Raw genomic sequence first — 18,921 nt, 5'->3', positions numbered from 1 at the left:
TATGGTGAATGATGATTGCTGCTCTTTGGTTCAGGCCTAGTAGGTATCCAGCATCAATCTAATAATGATTTTCCTATTCCTTTTCAATTCTTCCTTCTGCCTCCATGGGAGACATCTGAACAGAAGTCTTCTCTAAACAGTACAGTTTAACTCAAGATCTGTTGTTTGTAGATTAACTTCACTTTGTGGTGCTATAATTACTCCTCAAACAAACATCATCTCCTTGACATCCCTTAGCCAGGGAAGCCTGAAGGGTTTCTAACAGGTAAGCCACACTTTTTGGCAGACAAACACCAGAATATCCATCCTCTCCTCATCACTTCACAAATCAACCCTCAATGAGTCATTGATGTCCACAGCACAAAAGAAGTCCCTTCAGTCCATCGCATCTGTGCCAGATATAAACAACCGCCTGACTATTCTAATCCAATTTTCCAGCACTTGGCCTCCAACCTTGTATGTTTTGGCATCACAAGTGCACTTCTAAATACTTAAATGTTATGAGGATTATATCAAGGTTATACCTCCAATATCAATGTATCTTCCCTCTCCCAAATCCCATACTATCCTTATTATTTCCAGTGATGAGAATGACTTTTGATGTGTTTCTCTTTGATGTCAAGTCCATTGTGGGTAACTCACCATGATATACTCATCAAGCAAAGTGTGGGAATCGGAAGTCACGCGATCACACTAAAACAACTCAGGATTAAGTAATCCGCACGCTTGAGTGAGGCTGAAACTAGCATTGGCTCAGGATCCTGAGAAATGATTGTGTGCATTCTTACAGTGGGAAGGTTGCAGGGAGAGATTAACAGTGTTTGCTTTATCTCAACGCTAAGACATTCCATTCCAAGGCACTGGGTGCAAAACTGGATTCCATAGTACCAGTTGTTTGGACGCTGTGGGTGATGGTTGGGGACTAAAATGGTATGGAATGAGCATTCATATACTTTTGCCATGAATCATGCTCGGTGAGGGATCGTAGTATGGTGTAGCTAATTGCCTCTTGATATGCAGAGCAGAATGTCTTCATAAGTGAGTGTACAAACCTGGTGAATTTAACACACTGGTTAATGTTTTCTTGCAACTTAGCACAGCTCAGCTCATATTAAATAGCAGGAAGGATTCCCCTACTACTTCATTATCAAGAGTATTTAAAGGAGGTTATCAGCTATATGCAGGTTAATATGCAGAATAATTTCTTCTGTCTGTTGCTGCAACCATATATGTTTGGCATTCTCTACAATTCATCCAAACTACAACAGTCTGCAGCAAAGGAGTGGCATTGCAGGTAGTGGCTTCTGACTTTTTCCTGGCCACAAGACTTATCCAGCAAAATGTTCAGGGAGGAATTCTCCAGCTGCACTTTCCTGATGCACAATGTGTGAGACAGTTGTGTTTTAATAAAGAAGCTCTCGCTTAAATTTGCTACTTACTGTAGTAACAACTGTAACCTCTGACTACAGCAAGGATTACATAGTCAGTGAAAGTGATGATGGTAATGAACATTTATCTGGCTGGGGATCCTTCCACATTAGAACTGGTGATTCTTGTATCATGTTTCTGTTTTCCATCCACTGTTGTGTAAGGGACAGTCACTGAGGCTGTCATCTATTCAAGGAGCATGAACTATATTTAAACCGATGTAGCAGTTTTGGCTCATTTGGTTGCACTCCTGGCTCTGAGTCAGAAAATTTTAGGTTCAAGTCCCAGACAAGATTCTTGACCATAAAGACATTTTAGTGCAATACTGACAGAGTGCTGGGCTGTTGTCAGTGCCTTCTTTCAGATGAGATATTCAGATGTCGATCTTCTCAGGTGAATGTAAAAGACATCACGGTGTTCTTTTGACGTAGAGCAGGGAAGATGTTATGAGTGAACTGCCCAATGGTTAACTCTTAAGTAACACAGCAACAAGCACAGACTATTGCATTATTTTCACAGGATCTTGCTATGTGTAAATTGGCTGTCATATTGCTCACATCATAACAGCTCAGTGATTAGATCTGAAAGAACTTAACTGTCTACCAAGTGCCTTGGGATGTGTCTTGAAGTAGTGCACAAGTGTGTAAACAATGTTGGAAAGGATGGGCTCCATAATTTGTACAAGCTCCCGTACGAGGTTAGTGTTTAATACTTCAATATCTCTTGATATTGAATACTGTACAGGCTTTTTGGCATAAACCAATCATTTCATTGTACACAAATAAATCCATCAGCCTTCTTCTGTTGGCTGCATCATCTGAATCTGCTCAGCTTTGTGGCATCTCAGTATCTAGTAAGGTGGCATCTGCATCAGCCTTCCTCCCCCAGCTGCACTGCACTCACACTCTGTGTCTCACCACTTGCAGGTCCCATCTCTAATCTCTCTCAATCAGTGTCAGTATCTGAGCTGGAGACAATGAGTGTGAAACTTGATGAGTCCTGTGTCTTCATCATCACTCTTTCATTGGTGTTCCTCCAGATTATAGTTCTCAGGTAGTGAAAGGAGAAAGGCACAGGGCTAGATTTGTGGTGAAGGGAGCAGGAAATTAAGAAGTGCATGCTTACACTTTCTGCAGATTGTAAATCAGGAGAGATAGTGAGAAATTGGATTTCTGAAGAAATGTTAGATACACAGTGACTGTCATATTGGGTTGCAGCAGTTCCACTGGATATGGGTACATTTTAGTAATTGCCAAAAGTATTTCCCTACCTTTCCCTACCTCTTGGAAATTAGGACCTGCAGGCGTAACTGTCTCCTTTTGAACATTTCCGACTACCTCTGGTGATGCCTATGTGCATCACCTTACCCTGGAAGTTTGTCAGTGAGTACTATGCAACCAGTTTTGATAATGTGGTTGAACAGTTAGTTGGCAGTGCGAGATGTGGATGTGAGCCTTGCAATAGTAGAAAGTGCGTGAAGATGAGGTGAAGCTCTGAATCTTGGTGAGGAGTCCTGATGGATAAAGATTGCTGGTAGATCAATGATGTTTATTTAATTCATTATCAGGATATGAGTATTGTTGGCAAGGCTAGGACCATGTGGAGTAGGTACATTCACAGTTCTGTTAGGGAAGATGGAGCAGGATTTTGACACAATAGGGATATAATTCAATGTCAGGATGGTCTGTGAATTGAAGGAGAACCTACAAGAGGTTTGGTGAACTGAACATTTTCTAAGTCTAGTGATACAGTTGGATGGAGCATAGCAGTTGAAGGTGAATACACTGATTTTGTTTACTGATATGACATCCCTAAACTTCTTGTTAGCACTGTATCCAAGTCCTTACAGCTTGAGGCTTGGTATTGACCGTCATGACTATCTTCTCCGACTGTCTTTTGACCATATTTCTGGAGAGCACCTTGCAGACACAGTTCATAAGTTCATAAGATGTAAGATAATTAGGCCATTCAGCCCAATGAGTCTGCTCTGCCATTCAATCATGGCTGATATGCTCTTCACCCCACTCTTTTCTCTCCTCCTTTCCATAAAACCTCCAGTGCAGCACCTAAAAACCTTGAAGCCTGCTCTCTTTCAATCCTCACTGTTTCACAGGAAAGATTAATTCTCAGCACCAGGCAGATTTAGTTCCCTATTTAAACATGAGGCTAATTTTTAAAAGTTTGAAGGTCTTATGGTTGATGCACTGATGCATTGAGCCAACCAATAGTCTGGTTAACAATGACTACAGGTAGACATCTTTTAAGTGAGCAGGCAGCTTAGTGAGCTGTCTACATTTCAAATATGACACATTTCACGTATTATACATTACATACATTATGATCATTATACTGACTGTTGAGCTATTCAATTCAGTCCTCACTAACATTTACAGCAACACATATATTGGAGGGTGGAGATGTCACAGTAGGGATTTAGAACCCTGTCTCAGACATGATACAAAGGAAAACTGCTGAAAATGTAAAGAAGATCAATTGTCAGTCAAGAAAATTAGCCTTCTGGATGAAATCTTTGATGATCAGAAAAGTGGGACCTAGGACCATAGCATATGCATCAGCCTGTCTTTCCTCTTTCAGACGTTAACTTGTTATATATTTCCAACACATATTCATTTTGTTTAGATTGCCAACATTTGCGATTTACATTTCATCTCATGTGTATTTTATGCAGGAGGTCTCTGGCAGAAAATATCGGTGCCACATTCTTGTGTTGTGTTCCTTAATACAGAATGACTACTCTCATGGTGGACTGATAAAATCTCAAACAGGTTTACTTAAAAAAAACACTGACAACTTGCAGCTACACACCAACTGACATACACATCCTTAGTTTGACATGCAGTTACTTGGACTCCTTATGGCTGCTAGTCATATGTTCATTTTGGATCACCAGCATAGATCTTAAAGCAGTAACACAGAATTCTCTTTACTTTCATAGTAAAATTTCACACAGTAGAATAAAAATACATGTACAATAGGTAGTTGCAAAACTATTTACACAGACATAAGAACTGTATAATGCATCAGTTTAACAGTATAAGGGTCTGAATAAGCAGGTTTAACAAACTTTACAGGTTTTGTAATAGAATAACCTTCTGGAATTTTTAACTTGGTTGCTCCCCACATGCATGTGAGTTGATTTTCTTGTGTGTCATTATTGATGATTGTTGGCATGGTAATCTTTGACACCTTCATTATCCAATCATATCTTTATGGGTCAGTTGGCTTCAGTTTCCTTTAAGTGTTGCTCCATTAGGTTGTCTAACTTGATAGGATCTAAGCTCACTATACACTTGGAATGCCACCTTCTGTCCTGTATGCAGATTAGGTAGTTCAATACCTGCATGCTAGTCATGGTGGCTCGGCACGGTGGCTCACAGCACCAGGGTCCCAGGTTTGATTCCAGCCTCGGGCAATTGTCTGTGTGGAGTTTGCACATTCTCTCCGTGTCTGCATGGGTTTCCTCTGGGTGCTCCGGTTTCCTCCCACAGTCCAAAGATGTGCAGGTCAGGTGAATTGGCCATGTTAAATTGCCCATAGTGTTAGGTGCATTAGTCAGAGGGAAATGGGTCTGGGTGTGTTGCCCTTCAGAGGGTCGGTGTGGACTTGTTGGGCTGAAGGGCCTGCTTCCACACTGTAGGGAATCTAATCTGATCATCTTCATTCCTCCTTGTTTTTCAATGAGTTTGTCGTATATTGCTGAGAATTTGGACAGGTTATGGCTCCTGATTCCTGATGAAATGTCGACTCTCCTGCTCCTCGGATGCTGCCTGACCTGCTGTGCTTTTGACTCTGATCTCCAGCGTCTGCAGTCCTCGCTTTCTCCTCCTTAATGTGAAGATCCTGTTTTGTCACCCTCCACTTCGTGATAAGTGCTTTAATACACAAACCATTTACCCACATGGTTTATGGCACAATTATCGCACGTCAATAAAGGAACTGCCTGTATTCTGTGGCCTGTTATTAGATATGATCTATTCAGATAAACTGAATAGACTGTAATATTCAGTCACGGATGCATTTGAAAATTCCTTTAACGGTCTCAGAATTGAAAATGTGAAAAGTAGTTGGAGAGCAGTAGAAAACTGTTGCCATATATGATGAGGAAAGCAATTTTGATCCGACGGACTGATGGAATCTAGTGAGTGTGTGCAGATTCTTTGTTTTGTTATGGATGGTGACTCTAGCATGCCCTCACCATTTTCTCAATGTCATTGCTGATCCCTGGCCAATATACAGTACCCCATATCAAGCCTCTTGGTTGCTTAAAGTCCATATGTTCTTCTTGTAGTGGTAACAATATGTCCTGGAAAACACTTCTTCCTCTTTAAAATTTATGTCTCTTGGCATACCTAGTTTATTTTTGTACGGTCAAAAGCATCTTTTCGCATCTCTTTTATTATATTAGGCCATCCTTCATAGAATCATAGAATCCCTACATTGTGGAAATAGGTCATTCAGCCCAACAAGCCTACACTGACCCTTTGAAGAGTAACCCATTCCCCTATCGTTATTAGTCTACATATAGCCCTGACTATGCACCTAACTTACACATCCCTGAACACTATGGGCAATTTAGCATGGCCAATTCACTTAACCTGCACATCTTTGGATTGTGGGAGGAAACCAGAGCGCTCGGAGGAAACCCACGCAGACACGGGGAGAATGTGCAAACTCCACAAGAATGGGATCGAACCTGGGGCCCTGGTGCTGTGAGGCAGTCGTACTTCCTCCTCTGGTGATTCCCCAAAGTGCCTTGAGTGATGGCTCATTAGCTGTTTTGCCCAAGTTGTTTGCACTTGCATGGACTGACATTTATCAAATCGACTTTAAGCATATAGAATCATAGAAACCCTACAGTGTGGAAGCAGGCCATTCGGCCCATTGAGTCCACACTGACAGTCCAAAGAGCATCCCACACAGACCCACCCCCTCCTTACCCATTAAACCTTTATTCCCCATGGCTAATCCACCTAGTCTGCACATCCCTGTATACTGTGGGGCAATTTAGCATGGCCAATTCACCTAACCTGCACATCTTTGGACTGTGGGAGGAAACTGGAGCATCCAAAGGAAACACACACAGACATGGGGAGAATGTGTAAACTCCACCTAGACAGTTGACCAAGTCTGGAATCAAACCCGGATTCCTGGCACAGTGAGGCAGCAATGCTAACCACTGAACCACTGTGCTGCCCCTGACATCTTCTACTTTGATATCCATACTGTCTACTTCTATGAAATTCTGTGTTCTTATTTGGATTTGCTAACCTGCTCTGAGTGGCTGGGGTAACCATTTTGGTATCAGCCTTAGAGTCATCTTTACAACATGGAAAGTGATAACTTGCAATTACAAAGCAACTTAGGTACACATCCTTAATCTAGCTTTGTACTACCTGGAGTCCTCTAGCTGCTGGTCATGTGATTTCATCTTGGACCTTGACTCAATGGTCAGTGCTAACAACATTAATATAATTAAAACCATGATGTGGCATTGAGACCCCTGTTTGTGCCCTGTTACCACCTCCCCACATATACCTCCCTGTGCAGACAAAGAGCTTCAATCATGAGGCTGCGATGTTGTATCTTTTGCTTATGGCTGGATATGGAGGAATCATCGGAATATTGCTGTACCTGACTTCAGCAGAAATATATAGAGATATCTAAGTGGTGTGAATTAGGGAAACATTTTTTTCAAGTCTGGCCTTATTCCTATCATATCCAGCAGTTAGCCAGTGTGTTATGTTAAATATTTTATATCTCGATCAATGAAGGGATGATGCCAGATTCTATGTGAATAACAGATTTTACTTGGATGCTATAAATGTCTATTTCATGCTGCAGCTCTGACTTCCATTTCCTTCTCCAACTTGTTTTTTTTCTAAGTCCACACCCAGGCTTAAGCCAACAAGCACAGTGATCAGCAATAGTAAACAGACTCACTAACACACAGAATAATTGACCATCGTATGCTGAGATCAGATTATTTTATCAACACACTATATAAAGGATAGAGGTTTGCTATCTGCTTCCTGTACAATGCAGTACCCCAAAGTGCTTGCATTATCTTGCTGGTGCAGTCATATTGGCAATTTCCTGTGAATGGATCATATGTCTGTGTTCACTCTCTCAGCTAGGATAGTGGGGTAGGAGGTCAAAAGGATAAGCAAGTGATTTTTATTTCCTGAGTCTTTCCATTCCCATAGCTCATACAGGCAACCATTTTTCATGAAAATGCCTCAGTAGCAAGTTCTGGCCAAATATTTGACTACATATATCATCACAATTATAATTCTGTTCTCCACAATATCTAAACAGACCTCCAGTACCAGTCACTGGATAGTAACCAGAAACAGAAATACTTTTCCCCATTTTCCCCACTCCTTAGCTTAGCGAACTAACAACAACTACTTGTATTTCTATAAAGCATTTAGCATCATAAAATGCCCAATGGTGCTTTATGGGGAGCATTATTAAACACAATTTGACACTAACCTACATTAGGAAATATTAGGATAAGTGACTAAAAACTTGGTCAAAAAGTTGGGCTTTAAGGTACATCTGAAAGGTGGAGAGAGGGAAGGAGTCATGGGAGAGAAATAGGGAGGGTATTTCAGCGCTTATGGTCCAAATGGCTGAAGGAGCAGCCACCAATCGTGGAGAATGAAAATTGCTGATGTTCAGGTGGAATTTTTTCTTCATTCATGGGAATGTGGGCATCACTAGTCAGACCAGTATTTATTGCCCATCCCTAATTGCCCAGAGACAATCCCACATTGCTGTGGGTCTGGAGTCATGGTTTTAATTATATTAATGCTGTTAGCGCTGACCATTGAATTAAGGTCCAAAATGAAATCACATAACCAGCAGCTATGAGGACTCCAAGCAGTACAAAGCTAGATTAAGGATGTGTAGGCCAGAACAGGTAAGGATGGCAGTTTCCTTCCCTAAAGGACATGAATGAACCAGACGAGTTTTTCCGACAATCAACAGTGGATTCATGGTCATCATTTGACTCTTAATTCCAGATATTTAATGAATTCAATTGTCCCCAGAATATTACCAGGGTCGCTGGATTAACACTCTAGCAATAATAGCACAAGACCATCATTTCCACTTGCCTCCACCATACTGTCAGGCAGTACATTCCAGATCCTAACCCCTTGTTGCATGAAACGCTTTTCCTAATACCACCTTTGCTTCGAAATCTTTGCCCCATCCCCAATCCTTCTTTTGATGAGGACAATTTATCCCTATTACTGTGTCGAGACCTCACATGATTTTGAATATTTCAATCAGATCTTCTGTCGGCTGCCTTATCTCTGAGGAAAATATTCTCCACTTCTCTAATTTATCTTCATCATCAATAGACTCTAAGACACAGAAGCAGAAGTAGGTCCACTGGCCCATTGAGTCTGCTGTGCCATTCAATGGGATCATTTGCAGATCTGATAATCTTCAAATCCACTTTCCTGCCTTTTCCACATAACCCTTGATTCCCTTGCTGATTAAAAATGTCAACCTCAGCCTTGAATAAATGAACAATCCAACTTCAAAAACCCTCCGTAGATTCTCTGGTAAAGAATTCCACAGATTCACTACCCTCTGACAAAAGAAATTCCTCTTCATCTCTGATTTAAATGGGAAACCGCTACTTTGAGATTATACTTTCTCGTCCTAGAAGGGGAAGCAATCTCTCAGTATCAACAATGTCAAGCCCCTTAAGAATCTTGTGTGTTTCACAGTCATAGAGCTGTACAGTACAGAAACAGATCCTTTGGTTTAACTCGTCCATGCTAGCCAGATATCTGAAGTTAATCTAGTTTCATCTGCCAGCATTTGGTCCATATCGTCTAAACCTTTCCTAATCATATACACATCCAGATGCCTTTTTAATTTTGTAATTGTACCAGCCACCACTTCCTCTGGCAGATTATTTCATACAAGCACCATCCTCTGCATGAAAACGTTGCCCCTAAGATTCCTTTTAAATCTTTCCCCTCGCACCTTAAACTTATGCCCTCTAGCTTTGGACTCCCCTACCCTGGTGAAAAGAGCTTGACTATTCACCCAATCCACACCTCTCATGATTTTAAGAGGGCTATAAGGTCACCCTTCAGCCTCCGACACTCCAAGGAAAATTCAGCCTCTCCCTATAGCTCAAACTCTCCAATCCTGACAACATACTTGTAAATCTTTTCTGAACCCTTTTGAGTTTAACAACATCTTTCCCATAGCAGGGTGACCAGAATTGAATGCAGTATTCCAAAAGTAGCCGAACCCACGTCCTATACAGCCTCAACATGACCACCTAACTGCTACATTCAATGCCCTGACCAATAAAGGCAAGCATACCAAACACCTTCTTCACATCCTGTTTACTTGCGACTCCACTTTCAAGGAATTATAAACCTGCACTCCAAGGTCTCTTTGTTCAGCAACACTCCCCAGGACTTTACCATTAAGTGTGGAAGTCCTGCCCTGATTTACCCTACCAAAATGTAGCACCTCACATTTATCTAAATTAAACTCTATCTGCTACTCCTCATCCCAACAGCCCATCTGATCAAGGTTCCGCTGTACTCTGAGATAAACACCTTGGTTGTCCACTGTACCACTAATTTTCGTGTCATCTGCAAACTTACTAATTGTACCTCCTATATTCACATCCAAATCATTTATATAAATGACAAAAATCAGTGGACCCAGCACGAATCCTTGCGGCACAACTCTAGTCATAGGTCTTCAGTCTGAAAAGCAACCCTCCACCACCATCCTCTGTCTCCCACCTTTGTTTCAATAAGGTTTACTCTCATTCTTGTAAATTCCAATAAGTACAGGTCCAACCTACTGAACTAGGAGAAAGTGAGGACTGCAGATGCTGGAGAGTCAGAGTTAAAAAGTGTGGTGCTGGAAAAGCACAGCAGGTCAGGCAGCATCCGAGGAGCAGGAGAGTCAACGTTTCGGGCATTAACCCTTTATCAGAAATTCCTGATGAAATGTTGACTTTCCAGCGCCAGACTTTTTGACTCAACCTCATGAACTGTCCATATAAAAATATTTTATACCCAAGATCAAGCTGGGTAATCTGGTTAGTATGGATGAGTTGGACTGAAGGGTTTGTTTCTGTAATGGGGTTCTAGTTTAAAGTGGTGCTGGAAAAGCACAGCAGTTCAGGCAGCATCCGAGGAGCAGGAAAATCGATGTTTCGGGCAAAAGCCCTTCATCGGGAATAGAGTTCTAGATTAGAGTGGTGCTGGAAAAGCACAGTTCAGGTAGCATCCGAGGAGCAGGAAAATTGACATTTCGGGCAAAAGCTTTTGCCCGAAACGTCGATTTTCCTGTTCCTCGGATGCTGCCTGAACTGCTGTACTTTTTCAGCACCACTCTAATCAAGAATCTAGTTTCCAGCATCTGCAGTCCTTGTTTTCACCTGTTTCTGTAATGTATAACTCTATGCCTCTATGATCCTTCTCTGGATTATCTCCAATGCCAGTACATTTTTTTATAGATTAGAGAAGCAAAACAGATTACAGTATTCTAGGAGTGGGCTAACTAGTGGGCTTGTATAATTTTTGCAATACTTTCCTGATTTTATACATCATATGATTTGAAATAAAGCCCATTCCATTCCATTTCTACTTATTATGGTTGAACATACTGTATATACTTGTGTAAAAGTATTTTTTAGACTATTTTTAAGGATAAATTTATGCAGTTGACTATTACATGGATACTACTTTTGAGGGACTGAAATTCATGCTACATTCCAAGATATTGTATCATTAACAGAAGTCTAATTGATCGCTAAATGAATAAAGAAATAAAACACAATGAATTACAGTAATTGCTGCTATACAGTCTTCTCTGCAGCTTCAATAATTTTCAGTTCAAACATTGCTGCATATTTATTGTTTTTTCTGGACAAAATGACAAATCATATAATTGTGAGCTACACACAAAGGGAGATTGTCACCTGACTGACCTGATGCGTCTTAAACTTTCGTGCCATTTCCCTCCGTTTTCTCTTGTCTACTGTTGTTTTTGTTTTTTCGAACTAACGTTTTACACCTTTCAGATAAAAAAAGTTATCAGACTTTTCACTCTCATACAGTCTCACTGATCATTGTAGCTGTAACATTTACGGACAGGATAATACCTTGACTCTCAAATGTTCAACTGTTATCAGTGAAGAACTAGGGTCAATTGTCACGCGACATATATGGAAAATTCCAGATTGTTTTGATCCAAAACAGGGGGTCGACTTTTACATGAGATTGACTTTTTCTTGAGTATGTGCAAAATATACTAACTTCTTCAGATTCATGCACGAGGACACCTTCCCCCCACTATCTTTCTGCAGTCTTTCTCTATTTAAATAAATATTCAGCTTCTGTATTCTTCCTGCCAATCTACATAACCTCACACTTTCTCAAAATATACTCCATCTGTTAAATTTTTGCCCACTCACTTCATTTGACTATATCCCTCTGTACACACTTTGTGTCATCACGACTTACATTGCCTGCAATTTTTATACTATCTGCAAACTTGGCAATATTTCTTTTCCCTCATCCAAGTCATTAATATATATTGTAAATATATATGGCACAAGCATTGATCCCTGCGGCACACCACTAGGTTACAGGTTGCCATTCTGAAAATGCCCCCTTATCGCAATTGTCTACCTTTTACCTTCTATCAGTTAGCTAATCCTCTATCCATGCTACCCAAACATCACAGGCCCTTATCTTATTAAGTAACCACATGTGCAATACCTTGTCAAAAACCTTTTGTAAATTCAAATATATTACATTTCCTGGGTCCCCTTTAAATATCCTGCTGAAATTCCTCATATCTGGAAAGATTCTTGTAAATCTCTTCTATACTCTCTCCAATGCTTTTACATTCTTCCTAAAGTGCAAGGGCCAGAACTGTACACAATATACCATCAGAGGCCAAAATCGTGCCTTGTACATATTCTCCTAGCTCTTGTGTTCCATGTTGCTGTTAATAAAGCCTAAGATAATGAAGGCTTTATTAACTGCTCTCTCTTAGCCTGTCTTGCCACTTTTAATGGATTATACATGTATACACCCAGGTAGTGCACCACCTTAAAGTTGTTTTACATTGTTTCTCCAGGTTCTTTCAATCAGCATTTTCTGATCATTTCTTTTCTCAGATTCCCAAACAGTTTTTGGAAGTTGCGGAAGTGACACTTCGAGAATTTTTTAACGCAATCTACTCTGGAAAAGACTCGGACCCCTCCTGGAAAAAAAACATTTATAAGGTGATCTGTAAACTGGACAGTGAGGTCCCTGAGATATTTAATTCGCAGGGGAGTCTGCAAGACATCCTGTACAATTAGAACTGTGGGCTGCACCAGCTTCTGGGTTTGAGGGATTCGGCTTGGGGGGACAACATTCTGCAACAATGCACATTTTGATGTTTGGGGGCAATTGGAGCCAATCAGGACTGAGGTTCATAGGTTTTTGTCACAGTATCAAGGGATTTGAACTAAAACAGCTAATGGAGTTGAGACGCATGTTAGCCACAATCTAATTGGAAGACAAAAGGGCCTGAATGGCCGATGTTTAAAGTTTAAAAAAAACTGTTTTGGATTTCTTCTCACATCCAAGCCACCTTCCATATTGACAAGAGGACTATATCAGTAGAATTTCCTCTTGTTATACGAGCTAAAGATTTCTGGTTGTGAAAATAGTTCAGTGGACTCAAGCACTGATGTGTGAATAATCCAGAGAATGGAAGGTCATCATTTTCATTCCACTATATTCCCAATTGGAGTTCTGCTGAGCAAGAACGGACATGTTTGAGGGGGAAAGAAATTCAATGGGGATCTCACAATCAGCTAAGGAGGGTGTCCAGGAGTCTTGAAGCAGGTGCTATCGATTAAACGCTGTGGCTAAAAGCACTAGGAGTGTAGAAAGGGGGACATCCATGCACAGCAGGAGGAAGGCTGAAATTACTTGCCCCTTTCATCAAAGGGCAGGTGAGGTCTTATGGCTCAATGAGTATTGTCCCTGTCTCTGAGCCAGAGCTCCAGGTTCAATTCCATGGAAAGAACATTCATGATTCAGTTGACAGGGGGATAATCTGTCCAAATTTATCCATCCATTCCTGAAGGAGAAAAATCTGTGCGAAATTTGAAAAAGAAATCTGATGATATGTAGAATTCTGCTGCAAATATTAATATTTTTGTCAAAATGTAGAAAATTGAGAGAAGCAGGACAAATGGATGGAAAGATCAGACACTAAGTCCTGAAATAAAGCACTGTCTCCCACTGTGTTACTCCCATCCATAGCATGATGACAAGATATAGAGCTGGTCAGGGAGAAGACTTGACCAACTTGTTCTTGACCAACTTCTTGAAGAAATTGGTTGAATCTCCTGATACTCTGCATCATGAATGGTAGGAAACTAACGAAAATAGCGAACTGCTCACACTGGATTTTCTGATCTGAGTTGGCTGCCCTGCTTACTCTCAGATAATCCAATGTAATGAATTCAGAAGGAACAGGAATATGGCTGGGGTGAGGACAAAATTAAATATGTCTATTTAAATAATAAATTATGTAATAAAATCTAGCATGCAAAAGAAACTGTTCTCAAACACAGTGCATCATTAGTTCCATTGAAATAATACTGCATATTTTTAAAAGTTCATTCACATGATGTGAGCTTTGCTGGCGAAGACAGCATTATTTCCCATCCCTAATTATTGCTAAGAGTCAACCACATTGCTGTGGGTCTGGAGTCATATGTAGGCCAGACCAAATAAAGATGGCAGGTTTCTTTCTCCAAAGGGCATTAGCAAAACAGAATGAGTTTTCCACACAATCAACAATGGTCATTATTAGAAACTTATTTTCAGATTTTTATTGAATTAAAATTCAGCTATTTGCCATAGCAGGATTCAAACCCAAATCCCTCAGAATATTACCTAGGTCTCTGGATTAATAGTCGAGTGTTAGTACCATTAGGCACTCACCTCCAGTAATTCCTGATTGCCATTTAAGTTGATTTTGGTTATTTTTGCAGGACAGCAAGAGTTCATTATTGTATTTAATGGCCGACTAGATACTTTAATTTCAGACAGAACACTGCACATAGGGAACCATTTCAGATTGTCGCTTGTGTGATATCACATGAGGGGTTAATGGTCAGTAGTGTCATTATCATTTATTGCATGTTCACTTAGCCTTTAAAATATCTCAGCTGCACTTTTGCTACATTACAAAGATTTTCTTTGTATATTTTGTCAAAATTTTAAATTCATTCCTTATTACATAGAATGTTATAGCACAGTGCAGGCCATTTGGCCCTACAGGTCTATTTCAGTTTCAACATTGACAGTCATGCCTTTGGCCACCTCAGACCAACGGTCTGGAACTTCCTTCCAAATAAAACTCATACTTTGGTTTAGGTTGGATGTAATTCACCACAGATTTATCACAAACATTTATTTTTTGTTTTACAAGCTATTATTGCTTCACTTTCAGAAGCTGATGGTTGTATGTAAATTGTATTTTAAAATTGTGAGGCCTCCCCCATCCCCAAATGAGAACTTCATGTTGTACATTTATTTTCTGGGATTTGCAAGGCCAGCATTTTTCTGTCCAACCTTGAGTGACCTGATAGAGTCATAGAGATATACAGCACGGAAGTAGACCCTTCGGTCCAACTCGTTCATGCTAACCAGATTAATCTGGTCCCAAACTAATTTCAGGGACTGTTAAGAATCAACCACATATCTGTGGATCTGAAATCGTAGCTGGCCACACAAGGTATGGATGGCAGATTTCCAACACCTACCAAGTACATTAGTGATCAAATGGGTTTTTCACAGTTATCATTATGTTCCAGTTTTATTAATGCCACAATGGGAAATCAACCGCACCCCCCCACCCCAAACCAGAGTATTGACTTCGACCTCTGGATAACTAACCTAGTGACAGTACTGTGATCAAGGTTTGTGCAAAGATTTGTAGCTCGGGTGCCGTTGTCATTGCTGTGGGTATGTTCACCGAGCTGGGAAGGTGACTTGCAGATGTTTCGTCTCCTGTCTCTTTGGACCCTCCTGTGAAGCGCTGCTGTACTGTCTCTTCTGGAATTTATTTAGTTCCATTTCTCCTGCTTCTGGTTATTCGTTGTGGTGGCTGGTATATTGGGTCCAGGTCAACGTGCTTATTGAAACAGTCTGTGGATGAGTGCCATGCTTCTAGGAATTCTCTAGCTGTCCTGTATTTAGCTTGTCCTATGATCGTTGTGTTGTCCCAGTCGAATTTGTAGTCCCTGTCATCTGTGTGTATGGCTACTAGGGACAGCTGTTTGTGACGTTTAGTGGCTCATTGGTATTCGTGGATACGGATTGCTAGTTGTCTGCCTGTGTGCCCTATATAGTTTGTGTGTGCAGTCTTTGCATGGAATCTTGTAAATTACATTAGTGTTGCACATAAAGGGTATAGGGTCTTCTGCCCTGGTGAGTTGTTGTTCGAATGTGGCTGTCGGTTTATGGGCTATCATGAATCCCAGTGGTCTGAGAAATCTGGCTGCATATATTTGGTTGTTGAATGTGAAGTGTGTCGTCAAGCACAGGTCTAGTAGTTTGGTATGCAGTCCTTGTTGCACTTCCCCGACCGCTGGAATTCATGACAGTCAATAAACCGATAGCCACCCTCAGACAACTCACCAGGACAAAAGACCCTATACCCATCACGTGCAAGACTCCATGCGAAGACCGCACGAAACACTATATAGGGCAAAGAGGCAGACAACTAGCAATCTGCATTCACAAACACCAACAAACCACTAAACGCCACTGTCCCTAGTAGCCATACTCACAGATGACAAGGACCACAGATTCGACTGGGACAACACAATGATCATAGGACAAGCTAAACATAAGACAACCAGAGAATTCCTAGAAGGATGACACTCATCCAAGGACTCCACCAACAAACACACAGACCTTGACCCAATATACTGGCCACTACAACGAACACTACAACACTTCACAGGAGGGTCCAAAGCACTGAAGACGTCACCTAGACAGGACCCGAAATGTCAGCAAATCAATTTCCCAGCTCGGCGAACATATCCACAACCACAACATTACTATAATGCCACCATATCCGCTAGCTGTCATTTCACACTGGGAACAACTACCTAAATTCCTTAAGTTTTAGGAAGTCAAGGATGATGGGATTCTAAAATTAACTGCTTGGTAATTCAGAGCTAAACATTGTTAAAAAGAAACATGACGTCAAAGGTACTCATCAAGACTGATACACAAGTAACCTAAACTTAGAAAGGGAATATCAATTTATACAACATGAAAAGATAAAGCTGATTGGTTTGGATCATGGTGTGGTGATGCAATATAAATTGTTAATCTTAGTTAGCTGTTTAAACTCAGACTAGGCAGGTATAATTAATATTATAGAAAGTCATAAATATCTAATCATGATTATTTGTACCTGGCTGCAGGTTATTGATGTACTTATTTTTTATATGTGCATTAAATACCAATGTAACACTCCATTTCCTAAATGCTTGCAATTTATAAGTTGTTGTTTTATATTTTTTAAACTGCCTTAAGCGAATTTACTTACTTGCAGATAGTGAGACACCATACAGATGAATTTGTAGTACCAAGCAAAATTAAAATAAATTTAACCAAACTCATCATTTTGTCCTTGCTTACTGTTGGGAGACATTATCATTGATTATCTGAATTGGTCCAGGTTAATGAATTCCTATGGCTCAGTTTGTACGATCTTAATCATAGAATCCCAGCAGTGTGGAAAGAGGCCAATCAGCTCATCAAGTCTGGACGATCCCACCCAGATCTATCGATTTCTGGCTTGAACATGCATTGTGAGAAGAAGCTTTTTCATATGATGAGTGGTTTGGGTCTGGAGTCACTGCCTGGAAGAATGGTGGAGGCATCTTCAATTGAAAAATTCTAGAGGGCAGCACATTGGAATAGAAAGATTGTGCAAGGTCGCAGAGAAATGGTGGGAGAAATGGATATGAAGTCGCGATGCACATTTGGAGAGCTGGTACAGACATGATGAGCCAAATGGCATTCTTCAGCAGTAGAATAATTCTTTGATTCTGTGCTCTAGCCATTATTTGTCCCTCAATCACAAAAACTTATCTAGTCAATATCCATTTGGTATTGTTGCAAGCTTGCATACTTTAAAGCCTTCATTCCATTTCAAAGCTGCGGTCTTTTTGTTTGTAACTCTGTATCATACCATTTGGTGTATCACTGACCCATTGTGATTCTGTTGTTTAATTACAAAGATTACAGGCAGCAACTTCGAAAGATCAGCAAAATCACCTGGAGTGACATTTCCTTCTTTTAGAAATAGTGACTGCATAAATCAAGGTTGTGTTCATCTGGATTTTACCACACATGGCTCATTTTATTTCCCAATATAGCCCGTGTTAAAGAAAGCACAATAGGTGCATACTTCTCTGGCACTGAAGTATCAAATAGGCAAATTCTAGTGAAATGTCCATGTTCTCATTCTCTTAGCAACACTTGCAGGTTGTTGTGATTGTGCAATTCTTTTATCTTTAATTTTTGAACTCTTTGGAATATTACGTCCATGTTTTTATTTAATTCCAAATAGCGAGCATTACCAGATCCAGTAAAGCCATGAGCCAAACAGAGTTTTGCCAGCAACGTGGATAAAATCCCTGTGTTCCACCCCTTATTAGTTCCTTAACTCTAACTGAAGACCAAGACTTCTATTGGATCAATGTAAATTTACAGTCCATACAATATTCATATTTTAGTTTCACTAAATTTGATAGTTTATGCTAAACTTTAGGTCTTTTGCCTTCACAGAGAATCAGTTCTCATACAAATGGGAAACTTCCTCAAGGGTTAAATGTATACTGATAAAGAGCTATAACTTTTGTCAACATCAGTTGCAGTTGTGTTTGCATAGTGTTGTATAATTTAGAGAATGAGTATTTCTGTGTATTCACATAATACATTATCCAAAAGGACATAAGTGCTCTCCAGCCAATGCATTACTTTTCAAAGTGTGGTCGCTCTTGTAGTGTAGGAAGACACAACCAATTTTTGGGTTTCACAAGCAGTCATGAGTGAAAGGGTTAAAACACTGTTTTAGAGTGGATCAATGTTAATAGAAAGTGAAGCTGAAGGATGCTTCAAATTTTCTCTTTCAAACACGGCTATTCCTTATTCCCTTTCACCTCAGAGTACAAACATCACTTCAATGCCTCATTTACAAGCCCGTGCAGCATTGCGTTTTGAACCCATGACCACCCAATTCCAGCGGAAGAGTGTCCCATGGAGTCAAGGATAACACATTGGTTTAAAACAAATTTGTAATCACTTTTTTGAAGAGCATCCAAACTCCTCCAGGTAGTCTTGTGTTTAGTTTTTTTGGATCAGAGCTAAATGGATTGATTTA

General features: G+C 40.3%; 1 protein-coding gene across 1 annotated transcript in view; it reads left to right on the top strand.

Moving 5' to 3' along the window:
• LOC122553399 (prospero homeobox protein 1-like) overlaps positions 1 to 16,144 on the top strand; it is a 68,344-nt gene extending 52,200 nt beyond the window's left edge. The window contains exon 5 of the mRNA XM_087989471.1: positions 12,629 to 16,144. Within this exon, the coding sequence (XP_087845597.1) occupies positions 12,629 to 12,814 (186 nt within the window). The 3' untranslated portion in view covers positions 12,815 to 16,144. The remainder of the gene's footprint in view (positions 1 to 12,628) is intronic.
• Positions 16,145 to 18,921: the final 2,777 nt, after the last annotated feature.

Source organism: Chiloscyllium plagiosum, unplaced genomic scaffold (assembly GCF_037043375.1).
Source record: "Chiloscyllium plagiosum isolate Xiang-an unplaced genomic scaffold, Cpla_swu_hap1 HiC_scaffold_8, whole genome shotgun sequence".
Lineage (NCBI taxonomy): Eukaryota > Metazoa > Chordata > Chondrichthyes > Orectolobiformes > Hemiscylliidae > Chiloscyllium > Chiloscyllium plagiosum.
This window is presented reverse-complemented; position numbering and strand designations above follow the sequence as displayed.